Raw genomic sequence first — 21,995 nt, forward strand, 5'->3', positions numbered from 1 at the left:
GGTCAATTCAAATAATAATTGTCATCCCTCACCAAACCTCACCAATGTCAGCTGCCAAAAAACAACAACAAAAAAAAAAATGTCCAATTCTACCTCCTCATCTGCTCCATCCTTATGGACTCGTTTCATCAACTACATTTCATCATGGCTCTCCTTCCTTGTCGAATTCATTTGTTCCCTGTACAGAGATGAATTACAACGACAATCACGCGAAAGCGAAGATTACCATCGATGGAAACAACACAAACAAGAAGAACAAGAACCATTCATGACCACTTCGACAACTCCAATTCTTTCTTCATCGACGATTCAAGAAGATGAAGAAAATGTTTTGGGACATGTTTCGAAAAAGTCTTCAAGTCAGCCATCCACTCCAATCCTTCCGAATACGGCATTAACAAGGAATAATGAACCGCAAGTTGAAGCAATCCAGGCTCAACAACAAGAACAACACGAAGATGACATGTTCACAGAACAAACTCCACTACTTGTCACTCCAAAGAAGGTATTACAAGATGAACAACAAACTCCTTCTAAACCACAAACACCCCAACAAGTGACACCACAAAAGGAAGAGACCAATAGTTCTCCTCAACAACAAATTTCTGTACAAAACAACAACAACAAGACTGCTCCTAACAAACCACAACAGAAAACTCCAATCAACAACAAATCTCAAATTCCAACACCTGTGAAAGTGTCAAAGTCAAATTCATCATCATCGGATCATGTCACTTCACCTTCGGAGGCTTCTGGATTGATTGGAGAACGATTGAAATTGAAAAAGGCTATGAAAAACAAGTTACTCTCTCAAAATGCTTATCAATCGCTTCTTAAAAACAACAAATCGAACAAGCAATCAGGTGAAGAATCTGGAAGTCAACCATTAGATCATACCACTTCGAGCAGTGACATGGATTCTTCAGAAATTATAGCTCAAAAGAATTCACAAATTCTTCAAAGAAAGTTAAGTTCGAAACCATCCTTTGCGAGAAGAAGACCAACTAACATGCAACAAACTCAACAAGAGAAAAAACCAAGTATTGACATTTTGTCCAAATTGGAAAATGAAGCATCGATTGAATTGCCAAGTGTTGAGAAATTTGCAGATTTGGAAGAACAAGCTCAATTGGAAAAGAAGTTGGGAACTGAGAATGCCATGAAGCAACAACAAGAAATGAAGAAGAGAAATGATGATGAGGCTGTGATCGAATCGAGTAACAATTCACCATCCAAGAGCCCATCTTCGGCGACAAAGGGCAACAATAAGGGACCTCAGGTTTCGTTAGCTGCCATTTTAGGTGCCAAGAATTCCCTTAGAAAAACTCAATAAACAACAACCAACATGACACTGTAAATGGATGTATTGCATAAAATGTAAATGGTTTTCACAGGGCGTTAAAATGTGAAATAAAACTTGTCAATGATGTAGTAATTTTGTTGAGACGTGTTGAATATCCTCATGCTGGGATAATTTTTTCATCATCGTCTATTATTTGCGTTTTAAACGAATAAGGTCAACTTGAATTTGTTGTGATTTCTTTTTGTGGAATGAGTAGCTGGCTTCCAGATCATAATTTAACTCTGCCACCACCTTGACATCAAAGCCCCACTTGGCAGCTTTTTGTGTTACAAACTTGAAATATTTCACAGTAAATATTCGAGTAAATATTGAGTGAGAATAATTAAATTCGTGTTACAACACGTACCTCACGAGTACTTGTTTTGTGAAGACTGTAAACAGCATTTTTCGTGAGCTCGGAGGCAACTTTTAAAAACATCATGTCAGCTCCTTTGATACGAGTTCCAAACGGTGGATTTAACAGAACTGTATCAAATAATCTATATTCTTCTTCTTCGGTTGTTCCTTTTTGCAAGGCTAATTTTTTGGCTCTAATTTTTAACATTCGTTCAAATTGAAAAACGTCACTTTGAATTAGATCAAGACGATAGGCGAAATGAGGCACCAAATCTTCATCAATATCTTCAATAATTGCATCAATGTTTTCACTACATATCCTCAAAGCATCGTCATCAATATCAACTCCTGTGACATGCTTTGCTCCCAATAAACAAGCTCCAAGACCAAGCATTCCTGTTAAATTGATTTCAACCATCAAGATCAATATATGAAAGTAACAATGATCCGAATAATCGAGTCATTTCAATATTCCGATAAAAAGTCAATAAATCAACAGCTCTTTTCAATTCCGAGATGAACATCATCATCAAACCTACCAGTACCAATTCCCAAATCCAAAACCTCCTTTCCTTCAATATCATCAAATGAAAATTGTGCTGTATACAATGTATGAGAAGCTAAATGTGGGGTGGTAATGTATTGTTCCAATTTAATTTTCGGTTTTTCAAAATTCTGAATGTGTTCCTGCAGAAAGGCTTCAAGCTCCCATAATTTCATTTTTTTTGTTTCAATTCTGTTACAACATCATGAACGCCCATGCTTACTGATGGGATCAAGACAAATATTGTCATTGTTGAAAAGAATAGAAGAATAATTGAAGAAGAAAACTTTCATCGTCCACTTCTAATACTCGCTTGCAGGAATAAATTTCATCAAAAAAAATGCTTCCTCCTTCTGGGTCTTCATCATCACTGACTCCAACTCCATCTTCATTTAATTTATCGGAGAGTGGTGGTCAGGGAGCCGATGATGGTGATGATGGCATGATGATGAAAACAACATACGGATCAACATCTTTTTTTGATTCTAATCTATTGAATTTTCCATCATCCGATATGTATCATCATCAAAACAAGAGAATCAAAACAACATCAACACTTGACGATGAGTTTGATTATGGGGATTTTCAGATGGGCGCGACCACACAAATGTACAAGCGAAGCGTTGTTTCTCCTTTTTTAATTTATTTGCTCAAAGGAAGTGGAATTGTTTTAGATTTTCCAGATAGAGTACTCTTTGGAGAGTCTACTTCAAACATGTCTTCATCAACAGCCTTACCATGTCCTACAGTCAACACTGGTCTTATCGAATATTTAAAGCATGAAGGACAAGTGGATATCAAACAACATTTACCTGCGTTTCTTTCACTCTTTTTCCAATCAATCAAAGAACAACCAAATCATTTTTCTTCAATTGCCACTTTTACAAAAGTTAAATCCGTTGATGAAATGATGACTGAAGGCATATCACAACAAAACGATTCAAAGGACATTTTCACTTTTGCATTTAGAGACACAAATTTTTATGCTCCAGTACCTGCAAACAATGTAACATTTCAACCTAATGAGGTAGATATTGTTTTGGACTTTCTGCATGACTTGATTACCCACGAATATATGGGAACAATGAGCAACACAGCTCATTTTGTACTCACAGAATTATTAAGGATCATGTCAGAACTTCCCAAATCTATGAAGCTAGATTATGACGTTGAAATTTGCAAAAGATACCTCTCCTTTATTAATAATATTTTAAAGAGTATTTGCACTTTCAGTAATCGATTTACAAGCCCTGTATCATCATCTTCAAGCAGAGGAAAGAATGAAGAAGTAATTTTAGAGACACTAATCACACTTTTCAGAGTTATGGTCATGTTCCTTAGTACCAACAATAGAAGTTGTACTGGGCGTGACGAAGAGCTAAAAGTGATTGTGAATGACTTGATTTTTAGAGTGGCTAGCATGATTCCTTTTTACAAGTTAATGACTTTGGTATATTCGATGACTTCCCAGTTCACATCGACTCAAATCCCTCTTTCCATAATTCAGGATTTGAAGGTTAAAAAACAAAAATTGGACAAGATTTTAAGCTTTTCATGTGAGAATTCACAAGCATTGATATTTCTTCAACACATACCCGTTTACTATCCAAATGTGAATACTTATGTGATTGAGGAGTTGAACATGACATTAACTTTAAATTTGGCTCAACCATTCCCAAACGCGGTTCCTCTGAATGGATCCTACGAGTTCAAAAATTATGCAGTGCTCTCTCACAACACATTCATCCAGACAGTTTTGATTTAATTGTGAAAGGAGAAAAAATGTTGAAAGGTTTAGAAGATCAAAAGAAAAAAAAGTACAAGTTCAATTTTACCTCAGACATGATACATGAGGCCATGGTTCTGCGGATTCTTCAGTTGTTAGACGAGAAGGAGACATACCCTTGTCAATATGAAACCATGTTTTCAGATGTTTCAAAAAGTATTTTGGGAAAATGGATTCTCCTTGCTAATCAACTGGACTCTCTAATCTCGAGAAACAAACCAGTCATCAATATGAAAATGATTTTCTTTGGAGAGACCGAACTTGCAGATGCTACCACACTTCATTTCAAGGGAAACTATTTGAATTTCTCTAAAGAAAGCTCATCAAGCGAGTCAACGTACCAAATATTGAGCTTAAGAAAATGCGTAGAATTATTTGGAGATCATATGAAAGATCACAATCTCGTTTGGTTGCTACTTCAAATTGTAATGACAAAACGGACAAGATTTGATGGCGATCCATTGCTTATTCGTGAATTTATCAAGCTCGTTAGCGAATTGAGGTACAAAAACTTTGCAGCATGGCATCCATTTGAAGAGAACTTGCTTCAATCTCATACTCATATGATTCAGTTGCGATTACGGGAGGCCCTAGTCGAACAAGATATTCAAATAGAACAATCATCCATGAGCTTTGTCAAAGAGATGGACACCTGGTTCAAGGAGACTGTAATTAACTATCACAATCCAGATGAAAATACTTTGAAAAATATTTTCTTACTATCTAATTATTTAATTAGACAGCTGGGACAAAGCATGTTCGATTTTCTATCATCAAATTCTGAAGATGAACCTTTACGGACGATTCCTCATGATGCAGTTGATGTACATTATGAGTTCGTTGGAAAAAGAAAGCCCGTGAGCGTAAACCTTATTCTTGTCATTTCTGTTATGGCAAGACGCAAGTTACTTGGGTTTATATTGGAATTCTTACGCTCCAAGCAGCTCAAGAATGTAAATAGCAATGAACATTTCCCTCCTGGAATAATTGAAACCCTTGCTAGAGCAATGTATTGCACTCCATCCAACTTGAACGAATTGTTGGGAGAGCTAAAGATTAACTATTTTATAGTTGCAGAGTTGTTAAACTTTAGACTAGTGAGATTGCTGAAATATAGCTCTCCAGATAACTTTTTGACTCTATTTATGACTCTGTATTCTCAAATAGGCTCCAGTAAGGATAGTGGATCTCATCGATTATTTTTAATTCTAGAAAATTTGGGTGTGAAAATGATGTCCTATCTCCTTAGCGACTTTAAGCGCATGGAAAAGTTTATAGACAAGCAATTGAGCGATAGCACTAGCATTTCAGAGACCTTAAAGAGAAATTTGTTATTCTCATTCATTCGAAACTTTAAGCTTTCATGGAAACAAGACAAACATGAAAAAAGTGCTCGTCTCTCTTGTTTCAACAAAATTGCATCTCACTGCATGAAAACAATCGAAGATTTTGGAAAGCTCAACAGCAAGCAAAGACTTTATTCTGATCTTGTAAAGAAGATGATAGATCTTTTTCTTTCCAAAAAGAGCGAACCAACAGAAAGCCCTTCATACGACAAGGAAGCAATTTCAAAAATTGAAAAACAATTGGATGCCAAAAATCTTCAAGAAACGGTTCAAGAAAACAATAGAAATCTATTATGTGCAATTTGGTCTCGGTTATATAAATCAGAGCCAAAACAACCCACCAATGATGAGGTAAAGGTTTGGAAGAAAGTATTACTAGAGACTCATACACCAAAAGAGTTGGTCAACAACATTTATCGATTTGTTGATTACATTTTGGATGAATATTTGGTAGAGGGTAGCAACACTGGAGATGATACTATCTATCTTGTTATGCAACGTGTTTCTGCACATTTATCCAAGTTTATTTGGACCTATGAGTTTGTTCCAATAGAACCAGTTGCATTAGCATTAATGGATAGATCAAAAACTACCTCTTTGACTTCTTTAGAGACTCCAAATAGTAAGGTCGAACACCAATTTGCACATTCAGTCTTGCTTTCAATATTGAATACCGATGAAAAAGGTCTATTGAGGCGTGTTACGGGCTTTTTATGTCACAACAAACATCCAAACCATTTTGAAGATCCAGACTATTTTGATTCTCATCAGAAATATCATGCAGAGTTTCCTGAAACCTTTGGTACATCCTCTGTTCATGAGTCAGCATCTAGGCCCTGCTATTATGGAAATGTATGTATTCGCATGATTCCTATTCTCGACTTGCTTTGCAGAAGATTATGTGAGCTCAATTCGTTCGATATTCTTCATGGTCTGTTGGAGACTTATGGTGACCTATTTATTTACCACGAATACCTTCTCACATTTGTAAAAGATATGTTATTGACCTTCCACGACGAGATTACCCTGGAGTGCAAGAAACTCCTCTTCAATATTGTACGTAAAAGTGAAGAGTACACCCTACGAGACATGAACGCCTCATTCTCCAAAACCGCCAAAGATTACTTTTCTCAACCTGCTGAAGTCATTGCATCACAATCAGATATCTTTGATAGAACCTATTTTTTGAAATTAATTACATGTGTTTCTGAAGTTCTTCCAACGATTCAAGAAGCCAGAGCTAATCATACATACATTACACCAAAGCACATTTTTTATGAATTTACAAATACTTTTGAATTGAGATTGAATGCTTGTGTGATTGAAATTCTTTGTCTTCCTCTCGAGCTAAAAGATATTGTCAAAAAATTAATTGAATGCTTGATAGAAAATATGGATCTCTTACCAAGACCACAGCTCTACAAATTATCTCACACTATTGGACTCATATTGGCATCGTTACCACCAACAATTGGAGACTTAGTGTTGGCGATTCTAGCAGAATTCTTGTCGAAGAACCCTCATTTACTTTTAATTAACGATTTGGAAAATAAGCATGAACTACAATCTATTAAGACTCCTGCAGAGTGCATGTTATGTATTCTACATAATTATTTACACACGGCAACTAATGAAGCGCTTGCAAGTTTCAAAAAGTTCTTAAAGCAACTTAGAAAGAGCGGAAAATATAAGATTGAAACACGTGAACAATTTTACTTTTTATGCCGAGTCATAGGACCATTCATCACTCCACTCGCTCAGTTGTCAGCATCGTCATCATCCAGCAGTTCATCCTCTTCGCCTGAAAAATCTGCACAGGATGTTCCCGTTCTTGAATTTTGCTTTACTGAGCTAGTGATGTTATTTTTGACGATTGAATGGGATGTCAGCCCTGAAATTAGACCCATCAAGAAACGTAAATATTCAAGTCTGCTGAGCACCTTGTTCCAACAAAACGATGGTGACGAAATTGAAGATGAGATGCTTGAACAAATTTTCTACTTTTTCCAACACGTCTTCCATCTCATGTACCCTTCTGGACAAGCTTTGAAAAATGCACTCTCGTCGAAATATAGCTTTATTTCAACTTTCACTGAGGAGATTGAGAAGTGCACCAATATTGCTTTAAAGCAAAGACTGAAAATGTTTTTCACAGCCAAAGATATCGATTGAGCCCAAAAGATGAGTTTGACATTTCCGTTTAAATGAACATGGTTGTAACAACACTGTTGTTTGAATGTTGGCGGTGATATCCAGGTAAAAGCGTAACGAACTGTTGTTTCATCGTGTTATTTGGATTTCTATAGATGACAATAGCACAAACTCTGTTTAGATTTTGTTGATTAAAGCCTGAAGATTACTCATTGTCCGTTCCATGTGTTGTTGCAACAAGACAAAATATTTCTAGAAAACAACAACGCAACTTCAGCCCTTTTAAAATGTTTTCGCGCGCAAAGTTGTACAAATTTCCCACCATTCGCTTTTTTAAAAACAAATGCAAAAGAGCAGCCTGACTCACAACGATCGTCGAAAGAGTCTTGATCCATCGACGTCGGGCAACCACAACAACCAACCAGCCTCTAAATTATCTTCATCGATGAAACAATATCAAAATGCCAACATCTCGGAAATCATGACAAAAACAAGTCTTACAAAAAATCTTCAGAACATCAAGGATGAAAACGATGATGACGAAGAAGACGTGATCTCTTCTCCCATGATGGGTGGCACTTCAACAACATCCAATTCGACCTCCATCTTTTACACGCTCCGAGAAATGCAAGCCGAAATGAAGAATTTATCCACCAAAGAACAAGAATTATTACTTTCATCACATGATGAAAATAGTGATATGAGCGTTCTTGTCGATGATCCAACTCAACAATTAGAACATCATGAGGAGGATGAGGAGGAGCATGAAGAGGATCATACACGTGAAGAACACGACGACAATGATGACGAAGATATTCAATTAACGGACGTGGAAGAACATCATTCAGCACTACAACAAGCAAAAAAAGCTCTTACTGCCATCAATTCATCAGCTCTTTCTTTCAATCCAGTTCATAAACTTTTGGAAAAACATCGTCTAGAAAATGAACGACGAAGACGACAGGGCTCGACTCCATTTGTATTGGAATCTGTGCTGCCGTGTTGTTCCGATGACGAATCCACACAAGTTGACCTTACAGATGTTTCGGATCATGGAAGAGAAGAAAATGGTAGAGAATCTCAACAAGTAGCAACAAATCGATCTCAAAAACTTTCATCATCGACAATAGAGCAATCGAAAGCGGAAATGAAAGCTAAGAATGTCACAACAGCTAGCCTCTCGAAATCTGCATCGAACGCATCTCGAAAACCTCAATCACATCCTTCTCAACCTTCTCAGTCTTCTACGACATCAGTGGCGACAAACAACAACACCCAAAGTCGATCTACCTCCCCTAAAATTCCATCTACGAAACCTAGGCCTCAATCCACTCATCAGAACCATCAACACTCTGAAGATGAGCGAATCAAGCTCGAAAAGAAAAAGAGAGATCTTGAAAAAGATGTTTTACTCAAAGATTCGGAGAGAAGAATTGCATCCCTCACTCGAAAACTTGCAGAATTTGAAGATCTGTTTCGAATACAAGAAGAAAAAGCTCGTACAGCTGAAAAAGAAAAAGATATTGAGCTCAAAGCTCTTCGTGACCTCTATGAAGAAAAGTGGCTCGAATTCAAAAATAAGGAAAAAGATTGGGATGAAAAAATCTCTACTCTCATTTCAGAGTCAAGTGAATTGAGTGTAAAAACAAAGAAGCAAAATGAACAACTTATTCAACTGCGCCAAAAGTTGCAAATCAAGACAGATGAGTCACAACAACTTCAAAAAGCATTTAAAGAAAAGGAAAATGATTGGAAGGAAAAAGAAAAAACTTATTTAAACATTCAAAAGAGATACAATGAGCTTCTTTCTCATTCTAGGGACATTAAAAAGCATTCCGAACAAGTGAATGCAGAAATGAGCGATCTTAAAAAGGCAAACGAGGAATATAGTCAAAAAATTTCTGAATTGACAAAACTACACACCTCTAAAGTGAAAGAAATGAAGGAGAAAATTGAGCAGTTGAATGAGCAGTAAGTTGAATTTTTAAATTTGTATTTCACACGCTGAAAATTTTTTCTCTCAACAGATCTTCTCAACAAAATGAAACCATCAAAATGCTCAACAAGAAACTAGAAGAAGAACGAAAAACTTATTATCAAAAAGAGGAGAAAATTATAGAGCTCGAGAAAGAGTCACAAGATGTAATGAGAAATTATCAAGAGCTCAGAGAAACACTATTAGCTGTCAACAAGGAAAAAGAAACTCTACTATTGAACGAAGAATCCAAATTTAAAGAATTATTGGAGAATGACGCTCGCTTACGCCAAGAAAACAAGGAAGCAGAAACTCGCATTGGAGAATATGAAGCCAAATTTTTGAATTTAAAAAAAACAGTTGAAGAACAGCTTGAACAATACAAATCAAAATATGAAGAGGAAAAGAAAAGATCAAAAAAGTATCAAATCATTACAGAAAAACAAAAAAAGAAATTTTCAGAAGAGTATGAAAAACTCAAAGAACAAGTCATGAAACGAGAAAAAATGTTCGACGAGAAAATACAAGAATTGAAAAAATTATTGGAAAATGAACGAAAGGAAAATGAAAGACTCGAACGTAGATGTGAACACTTGGAAAGTATTAAAAGTGTCATGACCTCGTCTCCTCCAATGACCTCGCATATGAGATTTAACAGCAATGTTGTTATGGAATCTATGAGTGCTAGTACAACCATTAAGCAACAACCAGTGACTTGTAACAACATGAATGAGAATGTGAATCCAAATAGAGAAACCATGGATAGTATTAAACCATTATTCCGTCAAGTAGAAGTAACGCAGCAACAAGTTGCAGTGACGAATCAAAAAGAAGATCGAAGCACAGATGATGGCTCGAGTTCCACGTCGAGCTCTGATTGTGAATCTTCATGTAGTACGTTAAAGAAAAAGAGAAGGCGAAGATTGAAACGAACGATGGTAGAAACTCGAAATGTGACTGCTGACGGAGGAGTGAACCATGGACATGCTACAAGGTCTTCTACTCCCGTCGTCAACAAACCCACACAAGAGAGAAAGGAAATGAATGAAGAAACTTTTAACGCCTCTTCGACGGTTGTTGTGAGGAGAAAACAACCTGAACCAGTGAAAGAGTCATCCTCATGTGATAATTCATTACTTGAGGATCAGCAATCAGCTCATGAAACAGACATTTCAGAAGCACCTTCTATTGGAAAATTGAAAGATTTTGCCAAACTTCAAGAGGAATGCAACAACGAATTCAAAGATTACACTCAGAAAATGAAAGCCCTTGTTAAAGATATTAGTATGCATGGAAAAGAGCTGGTTGAACTAAGATCTGTGGTAAAACAAATTGACAAACGACCTCAACAAGAGAGCAGAAAGGAAGTTCCAATCGCAACAAAATCCAAAACTGCAAGCAATCCAACAATGACAAAGAAAAAGAAGATTTTAAAGTCAACCTCGCCTCTCAAAAAAAGCAACAAGCCATAATCATTTGTTGAGCATCAACAGATGTGAATTAATTGTTATTATTGAATCATGGTCATAATATCGGATGAAGTTACCACTTGGCACAAGGGATGTTGTTTGAGATATTCTTTCAATTGTACTGTTTCTTGATCCTCAATTTCGTCATCCTTAACGACACTGTTGTCATTGGTAGCCAGAGAAAATGGATGGCTGACAATAATCATATCCAAATTCGAGATTGAATTTGTAATAATACCTCCATTAATTGTGATTAATCGTTTCAGTTTCTTATCATTCTTATTTTCCACACCATACAAGTAAATGTTCAAGGATTCAAGAGGATCATCCTTCGTATCCACTTTGTTGGCCACTGGCTGTGGTTGTTGTTGTGGAGGAGGAGAATTTTGCTTCACAGGAGTACGCTTGGTGGTAGGTGTCGCTACATGCTTCACAGGAGTCATGATTGATGATTTGATCGTACTGCTGCTGGCATTCCTGTCAAAATAGTAAACAAAAGTCTTGATTCCTGCTTTCAGTAAACACTTTTTAAGAATTCTTTCAGTCGAATACCAATCAAATCCTTGCAATCCAAATCCAATTCGAGGCATGTGAACTGTTGCTTTCATTGTTATTGCAGAATATGCCACTTTATGAAGAGCAACTTCAAGAGCATTGGTTAATAAAGGTCCATGTCCTTTGGATTTCTCATAATGCTGTGCAATGACATTCACGACATGGGTAGATGCGTGATTGCTCTTCTTGAGTGGAATGAGTTGTGCATCGCCGAGTGAAATTTCTCCTTGCTCAATGGCATTTTCATAAATCACTTTTGGTTTGTCTGAATATTTGGTAATGATTTGTTTTGATATTCCAGCTGTTGGATATTGGCCAAAATCAGAAATACAACTGTTGAAAATTTACACAATGATCGTTCGTAATTTAAAAAATCCACAAATAATATTACTACATACTTGATAATAAATCGAGCTCCAGAACTTTCATATTTTTCAGGTGATGTCACATCTCCTTTAACATATTGAATTTGGTTGTTATCAGCATTTAGTGTTGGAGTGGATGGTTCCTCATCTTCTTGGTTGAATTCTTGTTCCATCAAGTATAATTCAAGATCCCAATCTTCTGGAATTGTAATAGTGTGTGGATCATATGCATCATAATCACTTTCGTCATCCTCTTTTTTAACTTTTCGTTTCTTTCGTGATGTTTTAGTTGCAGATCGCGTTCTTCTAGAAATTGGAGTTGATTTTTCATCATCTTTCCCAGAAGAGTAGGAGTACAGCAAATTGTCGTCTTCACTACTCGAAGATGATGACAACACTTCTTTTTTCCTCTTCTTGGCTGCATTCTTTCCTCTATTCGTTTGTGCTGGTATTGTTTGTGACAGATCCAATCCAACTTCTTCCAAAATATTTTTCAAAACTTCAATGTCCTTTTCATTTTGCTGTGGTTCTTTGTAAGAAATCTTCGATGGTTTTTGTTGATAATCGACACCTTCATACATGTAGATGGATTCAGAATTGGATTCTGCATTTTCTTTAAACGACTCGGCTGCCTCGTCCAATGTAAGACTTAATCGTCCTGATGAATGAAGCGAACTTTTTTCATCCAGTATGTCATCGATTGAAAGTTCTAACAATGCTTGATCCGTATCATGATCATCCTCAGTAGTGGAAGACGAGTTCATGATTTTGTGAAGTCCAAATGTAAGTATTTCAAGTATTGTATCTGTCGATAACTTGTCATCAGAATTTGACTCGAAAGAGTTGGAAGCAGCAGCTGCAGTGTCTACAGTGTTGACAGAGAGAGTAATCTTTTTCATGGAACGTCGTAAAATCACCTCCTCCACGGTATTCTCGGTCACCAAGCGATACACTGAAACGGGTTTGTCTTGTCCAATTCTGTGACATCTGGATTGAGCTTGAAAATCGAGCTGAGGATTCATATCCATATCTGTAAAAATAACTGTGTCGGCGCTGACCAAGTTGAGACCAACACCTCCAGCTCTTGTTGAGAGTAGAAAGGCAAATACGTTATTATCGGAGAAATTAGCAATTGCGTTAAATCGTTCCTCTCCTCTGACACTTCCATCCAGACGTTCATAATTCCACTTTCGGTAATGGAAATAATCTTGCAAGATATCGAGCATTGATGTCATTTGTGAAAAGATCAATACACGGTGTCCTTCTTTCTTTAACTTCTTCAGCAATTTGTCAAGTATTATCATTTTGCCACTATTATTAACAATATGTTCGCCCTCCACAAATGGTTCTGGTTCTGCTCCTTCAAATAAATAAGGGTGATTGCAACACTTTCTCAAGCTCATAAGGATGTTGTTCAGACCTTTGACATTCTTTTTTCCAATCGTTTGTCTGTCTTTAAGAAGGAATGATTTGTAATACTTCTTTTGCATGCTCGTTAAACGTGTATAAATAATGTGTTCCTTCTTGGGTGGAAGGTCATCCTTCAACACTTGATTTTTAGTTCTTCTGAGCAGAAATGGTTTTAGCATGAACTGGAAGTTTTTACGAACTTGATCTGCATCAACAGACATTACCTCATCAGCATCTTCCAGACTTGGTTGTGTTGCCGAGACACTCTTTTTGAGTCGTGACTTTGACAAAAAGCATTGTTGAGGGAACCATCGTTCGAATGTGTCATAGTCGTGATCAAAGAACTGTGGTGCGGCAAAACGAAGTAAGGCCCATAACTCATGCATTGAGTTCATTAATGGTGTGCCACTCATTAGAATAGCTCTTTCCCATTTATAAACTTGTTGCAGCATTTTGTAGAGCTGAGATTTAGGGCTCTTCAGCCTATGAGCCTCATCTACGCACAATAATTTGTAGTTAAATCGTCCAAGAAAATGTTCATCGTTCAATATCATTTCATACGACGTAACCACTACGTCAAAAGGAACATTTCCGGAATTTTCAAAATCTCCCTCAACGTTGGACTGTAATTTTGAACGTTCTTCTTGGTTTCCAATATATCTCAAAATTTTGATATTGTCCCCACAGAATTTTTTAAACTCCAAGCACCAATTCTCGATAAGTGACAGCGGTGTGACAATTAAAAAAGGTTTTCTTTCAACACTCGATGATGTATCCATTAGCTCCATAACATAGGCTATAAATGCAATCACTTGCACAGTCTAAAAGTGTTGTGTTGAAAATTTATGATCATGGATAATAACACGCACATCAAAAATTGAATCAGAAAATTCGAGCTAGTACAAACCTTTCCAAGACCCATATCATCACCAAGTATTCCAGAAGTCTCATGATCGATTAGCAGAGATTTGAGCCAAGATACACCTTCCCATTGATGATTTTTCAGTTTGCACGAATTCAACATATACTTTGGAGCAGGATTATTTTGGGAGAGTTTCAAATCATTAAAACATTGATAATCAATTTTCAAGTTCGTAATTCGGGACATGAATAATGTAAAGTCCAACGTTTTGTTTTTTAATTTTAACTCTTTCAACTGGTGTTTCTTCTTCCTCTTTTTTTTGGACAATTCCTCTTCCGATGACGAATCCATCAAAGAGACATCTGATTCTCCACCATCCTCTTGATCCGATGCTGAAAATTCAGAGGAAGCTCCATCATCAGAGCCATCACTCACCCTCGGTTTCATTTGATTTTCATCATCATCGTACTCGGAGATCAAAAAGTCGTCTTTTGCCATTTTTTTGTTTGCTGAAAAACCATTCGCCCGTTACAATTTCCAGGAGTAGCAGAAAAAAAAGTGTCATCATGCCTCGGATCACTAAATTCAAGAAAATCAAATTGAATCGTTCTCGCTACAATGAATTTCAATCAGCAACCACGAAAGAAGACCCTTGTAACAACTCGAGTGGAGATGAAGCACAACTTTCTCCGACCACAAGGGCCATTCAAATCAGTCCCAAAGATGTAGATTCCATCGTGATGAATGTTATTCAAAAGCGTGAATGGAAAAGTAAATTAGAGCTTTTGGAAGATAAATGGAGAAAAGAGTGCCAACAACAAGGTATTTCTAACTCTTCGGTGGATGTTGCTTTTGAAATTCTTCGTGATATTGTACATCAAGGTTCGTTTTGTGATGATCTCGCGGGAACATCATTCATAATACGATTTTCATTGTTAATGATATAATTGTGATAATAATAATTAGGAAGAGGAGCAAAGCAATGTTGTGGTTGTTGTGGAGCTGATCCTCGTCCCATGAAAAACGAATATGGCAATGAAGACGATGAAGAAGATCCAGAATATGTCGATTCCGAAGAGGAAGAAGAGAGAAAAGAAAAAAAGAGCTCTTTGTTTGGTGCCTACAATGACTACGAAGAGGAGAGATACTCTCGTTCCACTCGTTTTTGTGAATGTCCCTGTGAACATTGTGCTATCAATCCTACAGCACAATTCTCAGGAGAAATTGAAATTGAGGATGACCTCATTCCACTGGAGTTGAAAGAAAGATTAAAGGCTCAGTTATCACGCTTGGAAAATGTGCCAGAAGAGAAGAAGGATTGGCATCCAGGAAGTAATCATCAAGTCTTGGATCTCATTCATCCATCCTTGTATTGTTATGTCGAGAATGTGAGTGTGAGCGATAAGGCCATGGAAGCGGAAAAGCCTAAAACCGATCATTATTGGTGGAGACCTCAACCTGCAGAGGAAAAACCTAAAACTAATAGATGTCAATGGCTTCCAGTGGAATTTGAGATTGAGGATGATGAGGTTTCGAGAATTGCTTCATACATTAATAATTTGGATGAAATCACTCACAAGGATTTATATCAGACCATCCAGGAAATATTCTCCAAGTTTCTGCCCATGGTGGGTTATTTCATTAATTTTGACGATCGACTGCAGGTAATTGTAAAAGCAGCAAACATTATTGTTTCTCCTGACAAACCATTCTATAGTGGAGGCACTTTTCACACGGAAGGTACGTTATTTGGCCAAAAGTCACCACAATTACGTTACAAATTGTATAGGCATGGACTATGAGCATATTGCTGCCACATGTATTTACTATTATCAATCGGAGAATGTGAAAGATAGTTATTTAGAATTTCGAGAAAGCATTTCAGAGCCGTATGGTTATGGCCAAGATGATGTGAAAGGATGTTTTGAAATGTATGGCCTCCATGATGGGGATCTTCAATTTAGAAGTTTGGGTGCTATTGAGACCAAAGAAGATAGGTGTATTGTTTTTCCAAACACGGTTCAACACCGAGTAAGACATTTCTTCCCTAAAAATCCGTCACTCCCAGCTGTTCGTAAAATTTTGGGTAAGTGTTAAGATTGTGTTGAATTTGATATAATCTCAGTTTTTTCACACACAGTATTCTTTGTTGTGGATCCAAATCATCCGATTATTTCAACACAAAATGTTGACATTCAAAGAATGGATTTTCTAATTAACAAGTATTTTCTTTTCAACAAACTACTTCCATTCCATGTAGTACATAAGGTAGGTAATTTATTCATTTCACAACTTCATTGTTGACAACCTTCTTAATTCAAAGATTCTATCGTTCTTACCTCATTTTACCAGAGCTGAGGCATTGAAATATAGAGAGGATTTAATGAACCAGCGAAAGTTTTTCGTAAATGAGCAGAATGTGGAAGTGGAACGCGAATTTTCTCTGTGTGAACATTAGATGCTTTGTACACCAAAGACACACTAAAACGGTCTTCAATTTAATTGGTCTTTTTCTTTTTTCTTTGAGGACGAACTTTGGGTTGCTCTTCATCTTCACTTGACACATATTCTTCTCCAGAGTATTCTTCTTCTTCCTCCTCTGACTCCTCTCCATCGTCAGAATTGTACGAAAGATCTTCGTCGCTTTCTTCATAGGTGGAATCCATCTCCTCATCATCATAGTAATCATCTCGCTCAATAGGTGATCTATCACCACGCTCGAATGAATCTATCTTAGGCCTGTTTTTAAAACAGAGTGTCACAAAATGTTCATCTTCCATTTCATCACCCTTGGCATCTTCGTGGACCTGCTCATCATCATCTTCTGACATTGCATTAACAACATCAAATTCACCTTCCTCCAATAATGTAATCCAACTAAATGGAAACACTGGCACCTCCCCAAAACCAGCCAACTTGGCAGGAGAATTGAAATTACTGCCTTCGCCATCGTGGTCAATGAAAATTGAATCGGTCCAATATTCATCAATTTTTCGAGCATACACATGACATGAATCCTTCAATGCTTCCGTTATTAAGGATTTTTCGTGAAGAAAAATGATCAAGTTCACAGATTTTCCAATTTGTGATTGGTTAGCACACACCTGTCGTAGAGCCTTCTCGTCCGCAAGTTCAGCCTTCTTGAAATACAATGCAATAGATTTGAGGAAATATTGCAAAACATTGACCCTGTATGTGTTTGCATATGTTTCTGAAATATTTAGTATTCCTTTCAATAAGGCACATTTCACAACATCTATTTTCTCCAAAGGAATGGATTCAGGTTCTAGTTGGTCCCACAAGTTGAATTGATTCAATAAACAAACTGAATTTTTAGAAGTGACGTGTGCCGAGTCAACGACTGTTTTCCCGTCACAATCAATTCCGTTATAGATTTGCAATTTTCCTGTTCCCCACTTAAACCAGTCAATGTATATGAGCGAAATTGCTCGATCATTTACAAGTAATTGTTTGAAAGGCCAACGATCTAATCCTTGTGAGGACTGGATAGTGACGTCAGTATCCCAAAAATTTGATTTTTCATAAAAGTCTTCAATGGTGCCATCACACAAACCAGTAAGACACTTGTAGTAAACTTTTCTATCCTCATTGACCCAGCTGAAATTCATTCCACAATTGAAGGATGATTTAGTGAAGCACTTTGGAAGGCAAATAATGTGTTGCAAATTTGCTAATTTTTGTTTTGAGTTAAATCCTGTAATTCTTGACGAAACGTTTTCTACAAATTGTTTGTAATGGGTCGCTACTTCTCTATTGAAAGGGATGGTATTAATGTATTTAAGCCCAACTGGAATAATCACATCTGTTTCTTCACTCATTTTCGAAAACATCATTTGTGTAACTACACCTCTAAACTCTAACGTTTTTTTGTATTCTTGAACTCGTTTCTTGGCAAAGGTATTGTCGTTGTACTGATTTCCTCCGTAATGATAATAATCGTGCCAGAATTTGTATCTCTTTTTTGATTGCTTTTCTTTAGGTTGTTCGTCGTGTGCAGTTTCTATCTGATGCATTGACAGTTTGGTTGAGCAATTATAAAATACCAGAGTTGTTAAGTTTGGCATGAACTCGATCAATCGCATCAGCTCGTTTGTTATGGCCATGTTACAAAAAACAATTCGGGTGGCATGTAAAAACTTTGAAAAAATGGAACACCACCAAGAATAAGGAGGGATGTTATCCTTCAGAAATCCAAAATGAAGCTCCAATTGCTTGTAATCACTATTAATCAAAATATTTGACATTCTATTCCACTCTTGACACACTCTTTGTACGATTACAAGGTCAGGTAAAACATTAAGATATTTAAAAATTTCTCGAAATATTTCTATAGGAATGCCGGCAACCCATAAATTATTTTGATTTGCTTCTGACATGACAATGGGCCCCTCTGCAATTTTCATTGAGTCAAAAAAGCTGGAACTAGCATTATTGATCGAAGAAGAATGTGTGTTTGTAACCAAATGCTTGTACAAGTCTTCGTCTCCTTCAAACCAAGCAAAATATTTACATCGTTCATGTTGAGCACTAACTCCACAACACCAAAATAATTTCCCCTTGTTTGGTCCTTCTTTCACTACTCGAAGTAATCGGCAAGGAGTGTTTGCATGCTGTTGACATGTTGGGATTTGTAAATTATTTGTGTTCGGTGTGACAATGTTACTACAACCTGCAGGCTCCTCATCATCGACTGTTGCCATGGTTGATTTTTCGTCATTTGATGAATTTAGAGAAGAAGAGGAACTTGCTGAAGGAGGGGTCGAATATTTTGGAACCAAATGTTTGTACAATTCAACATTTCCTTCAAACCAACCAAAATGATTGCACCGTTCATTTTGAAAACTCATTCCACATGCCCAAAATAATTTCCCCTTGTTTGGTCCTTCTTTTACAACTTGAAGCAATCGACATGGGATATTGCTGTGTTTTCGACATGTTGGAATTTGTAAATTTGTTGCATTCATTGTTGTGGTATTCGATTGGTGGCTTAAATTTGTGGTACTTGCACTTGACGAAGAAGATGCAATTGGCTGTTGAAGATTTTGAGAGATCAATAGCCCTTCATTCGGATAATTCAATGTTGAAACCGATCTTGCGATCACGGGTGATGTTCTCTGTTGGGGCGAGCTTTGATTCAATTTCGGGCCACGATCCTCATCAGCCCACTGAAAGAATTTACAAAAACGTTCCGAACACGAATAAAACCGTCGTCCCTTGTTAGGACCTTGTTTAAATACAGTGAGTAAGACCGAAGGACGAGGAGGAGAACATTTACAATTCGGAGGAAGAGAGGATCGGGTGGATGCTGGGGGTGGACTAGACGGCAGAGGTTGTTGCATTTTTTTTTATTGTTTTTTTTTGGATTCGTTTCTCGTTCTTCCTGCTAGTCGAACTCAACGAAATATATCCAAGCTATATTCTTCAATCGGCTTTCTTGCATTTGACTAATGCAACTTTTTCTTTTTACGTTGGGGTTGAATTCGTCGTTTGGGAGGTTGTTCTTCTTCAGGCTCCTCTTCGTTTTCGCTCATTTCTTCATTGGTGTCAGAATTTTCACTATTTTCATTGTTTTCAATATTTTCATCGTCTTGTTGTTGCTCAGAATTTGAACTAAATTTTCCAAACTTCAATAAACAGGTCCAACTGAACGGAAACGGAGAAACTGGTCCATACGATGGTAATGATCCTACCGAATCATTGGCATCGTTATCGTCTTCATCGCTGGCAATGAATGATTGATGTGTCCAATATTCATCAATTTTTTGAACATGCTCCAAACATGAATCAATCACTTCTTGCGTCATTAAATGATGTTTGTGAATGAAGACTAATAAATCAACACACATGCCAATGATTGAGTGCTTCTTGCACAAATAAGTGAGCTCATCTTTGTCACCGCTCACCATTTTTCTGGAATATTCTCGAATTTTGTCGAGTTGGTACTTGAGAATGGGCAAATGGGATGCCTGTGGTAGAGGTTGTGTTAATTTGAGGGAACCCTCAGCAATAGCAAATTTTAACAGATCGATATTGTTCGTTGGGATAATATTTGGATCAATATTTTTCCACAAACAGAAATGCTTGTAAATTTCAACTTGTTTAGAAACACTAAGATCCACACGATCCACCACTGATTTTGCATCGCAATTAATTCCGTTATAAATTTGAAATGAGCTACTTCTATGGTTCATCAAGCTAAAGAAAATGAGAGAAATTGCTCTATCTTGAACTAGTAATTGTTTAAATTTCCAATATTTTTCTGGCACGATGTCTGTTTCACTGCAAGTAGTGTTCGCTTTGTCAAAAAATGAATCGATATTTCGTTCACATTTTGCATCAATGCATTTGTAATAAACTTTTCTATCCTTATTGATCCAGCTAAAATTCATTCCACCAGCTCTTGACTCAACGCAAATGATGTGTTTTAAGGCCTCCAACTTTCTCTTTGATTTGAATCCTGGTATTCTTGAAGAAACATTTGTTACAAACAGTTTGTATTCTTCTCCAACTTGTTTGTGAAAAAGTGTTTCATCCTCAATGTCTTTCAATCCATGTGGAATGATGACATCCTTGTCTTCATCCATTTTAGAAAACATCATTTGTGTAACAGTGCTTTTAAACTTGTGAGTTTTCTTGTAAGCTTCAATTTCCTCTTTTGTTAAATTTCCTGCAAATCCTCCATGCCAATACGAATGCCAATCAAAATTTTCATAGTATTCATCTGGATAGTCCTCCACTGGGTCATGCACGCTAACGTCTACTTGATAATTGGACATGACAGTACTGCAATTGTTAAAAACTAGAGTTTTCAAATTTGGCATGAACTCGATCAATCTCATCAACTCATTAGTGATTTTCATGTTGCAAAAGATCACTCGAGAGGAGTATAAAAACATGGAAATAATGCGACACCACCAAGAATAGGGAGGAGTAGACTTGCTGTATTCTTTTAAAAAACCAAAATTCAAATCCATGTCAGTATGCATTGAAACAGCAAGAGTGAACATTCGTTTCCATTCCTTACACACACATTGCAATTTAAACTGATCAGGCAATTCAAGAGATTTGAAAATCTCTCTAAATATCTCGATTGGTAATCCAGCCACCCACAAATTATTTTGATTGGTTGCTGACATGACAATTGGCTCCACCACCTCATTGTCTTTTGTGTTGTTGAATGATGAATTCAAAGAAGAGGAACTTGCTGAAGGAGGAGTTGAATAATTTGGAACCAAATGTTTGTACAATTCAACATTTCCTTCAAACCAACCAAAATGATTGCATCTTTCATTTTGAGAACTCATTCCACATGCCCAAAATAATTTCCCCTTGTTTGGTCCTTCTTTTACAACTTGAAGCAATCGACATGGGGTATTGCTGTGTTTTCGACATGTTGGAATTTGTAAATTTGTTGTTGTTGGTACCGATGATGACGAAGAACTTTGTTTCGTTGTTACTGATCGACTCGTATTACCCATCATCGTACTATTGCTGTTACCATTAATATTGTTGTGATTATTGGCAGAATTATTCCGAGATGAATCATGATGATTGCTTGTTTCTGCCCATTGGAAGAAATTACATCCACGCCGAGCACACGTATAAAACTGCCTTCCCTTGTTGGGTCCTTCTTTCGCCACAGTTAATCTCTGGGAAGGCATCGGAGGAGAGCATTTGCAATTCGGAGGAGGAGGAGGCAAAGAGCCTTCTGACATTTTTTTTGTAACCTTTCCCAACCAACGAAAATTTCTGTAAATTGCAAGAATCGCACAAAGAGTAGATCGGACATGTTGAAGATCTGAGAACTCGCCC

The 21,995-nt window shown here is 36.9% G+C and overlaps 9 protein-coding genes across 9 annotated transcripts; 5 read left to right on the plus strand and 4 right to left on the minus strand.

Moving 5' to 3' along the window:
- Positions 1–79: 79 nt before the first annotated feature.
- C9374_013886 (uncharacterized protein) lies at positions 80–1,333 on the plus strand (the record flags this gene model as incomplete). Its single annotated transcript, XM_044689811.1, has 1 exon — positions 80–1,333. One exon carries the CDS (start codon positions 80–82, stop codon positions 1,331–1,333), a length of 1,254 nt encoding a protein of 417 aa, XP_044553318.1.
- Positions 1,334–1,492: 159 nt separating this feature from the next.
- On the minus strand, positions 1,493–2,419 carry C9374_013887 (uncharacterized protein; the record flags this gene model as incomplete). Its single annotated transcript, XM_044689812.1, has 3 exons — positions 1,493–1,636; positions 1,710–2,095; positions 2,239–2,419. The coding sequence occupies 3 exons, from the start codon at positions 2,417–2,419 to the stop codon at positions 1,493–1,495; spliced, it is 711 nt and encodes a 236-aa protein (XP_044553319.1).
- Positions 2,420–2,583: 164 nt separating this feature from the next.
- C9374_013888 (uncharacterized protein) lies at positions 2,584–4,008 on the plus strand (the record flags this gene model as incomplete). Its single annotated transcript, XM_044689814.1, has 1 exon — positions 2,584–4,008. The coding sequence occupies one exon, from the start codon at positions 2,584–2,586 to the stop codon at positions 4,006–4,008; it is 1,425 nt and encodes a 474-aa protein (XP_044553320.1).
- A 17-nt stretch (positions 4,009–4,025) lies between these two features.
- On the plus strand, positions 4,026–7,547 carry C9374_013889 (uncharacterized protein; the record flags this gene model as incomplete). The annotated part of the gene is made up of 1 exon (XM_044689815.1): positions 4,026–7,547. The coding sequence occupies one exon, from the start codon at positions 4,026–4,028 to the stop codon at positions 7,545–7,547; it is 3,522 nt and encodes a 1,173-aa protein (XP_044553321.1).
- Positions 7,548–7,869: 322 nt separating this feature from the next.
- C9374_013890 (uncharacterized protein) lies at positions 7,870–10,973 on the plus strand (the record flags this gene model as incomplete). The annotated part of the gene is made up of 2 exons (XM_044689816.1): positions 7,870–9,497; positions 9,554–10,973. The coding sequence occupies 2 exons, from the start codon at positions 7,870–7,872 to the stop codon at positions 10,971–10,973; spliced, it is 3,048 nt and encodes a 1,015-aa protein (XP_044553322.1).
- A 38-nt stretch (positions 10,974–11,011) lies between these two features.
- On the minus strand, positions 11,012–14,660 carry C9374_013891 (uncharacterized protein; the record flags this gene model as incomplete). The annotated part of the gene is made up of 3 exons (XM_044689817.1): positions 11,012–11,858; positions 11,924–14,121; positions 14,208–14,660. 3 exons carry the CDS (start codon positions 14,658–14,660, stop codon positions 11,012–11,014), a joined length of 3,498 nt encoding a protein of 1,165 aa, XP_044553323.1.
- Positions 14,661–14,728: 68 nt separating this feature from the next.
- C9374_013892 (uncharacterized protein) lies at positions 14,729–16,620 on the plus strand (the record flags this gene model as incomplete). Its single annotated transcript, XM_044689818.1, has 5 exons — positions 14,729–15,044; positions 15,129–15,902; positions 15,952–16,248; positions 16,303–16,430; positions 16,486–16,620. The coding sequence occupies 5 exons, from the start codon at positions 14,729–14,731 to the stop codon at positions 16,618–16,620; spliced, it is 1,650 nt and encodes a 549-aa protein (XP_044553324.1).
- A 40-nt stretch (positions 16,621–16,660) lies between these two features.
- On the minus strand, positions 16,661–19,522 carry C9374_013893 (uncharacterized protein; the record flags this gene model as incomplete). Its single annotated transcript, XM_044689819.1, has 1 exon — positions 16,661–19,522. One exon carries the CDS (start codon positions 19,520–19,522, stop codon positions 16,661–16,663), a length of 2,862 nt encoding a protein of 953 aa, XP_044553325.1.
- Positions 19,523–19,627: 105 nt separating this feature from the next.
- Positions 19,628–21,898, minus strand: C9374_013894 (uncharacterized protein; the record flags this gene model as incomplete). The annotated part of the gene is made up of 1 exon (XM_044689820.1): positions 19,628–21,898. The coding sequence occupies one exon, from the start codon at positions 21,896–21,898 to the stop codon at positions 19,628–19,630; it is 2,271 nt and encodes a 756-aa protein (XP_044553326.1).
- Between the last annotated feature and the right edge of the window lie 97 nt (positions 21,899–21,995).

Source organism: Naegleria lovaniensis (genome assembly GCF_003324165.1).
Source record: "Naegleria lovaniensis strain ATCC 30569 chromosome Unknown tig007, whole genome shotgun sequence".
Taxonomy (NCBI): Eukaryota; Heterolobosea; class Eutetramitea; order Acrasida; family Naegleriidae; genus Naegleria; species Naegleria lovaniensis.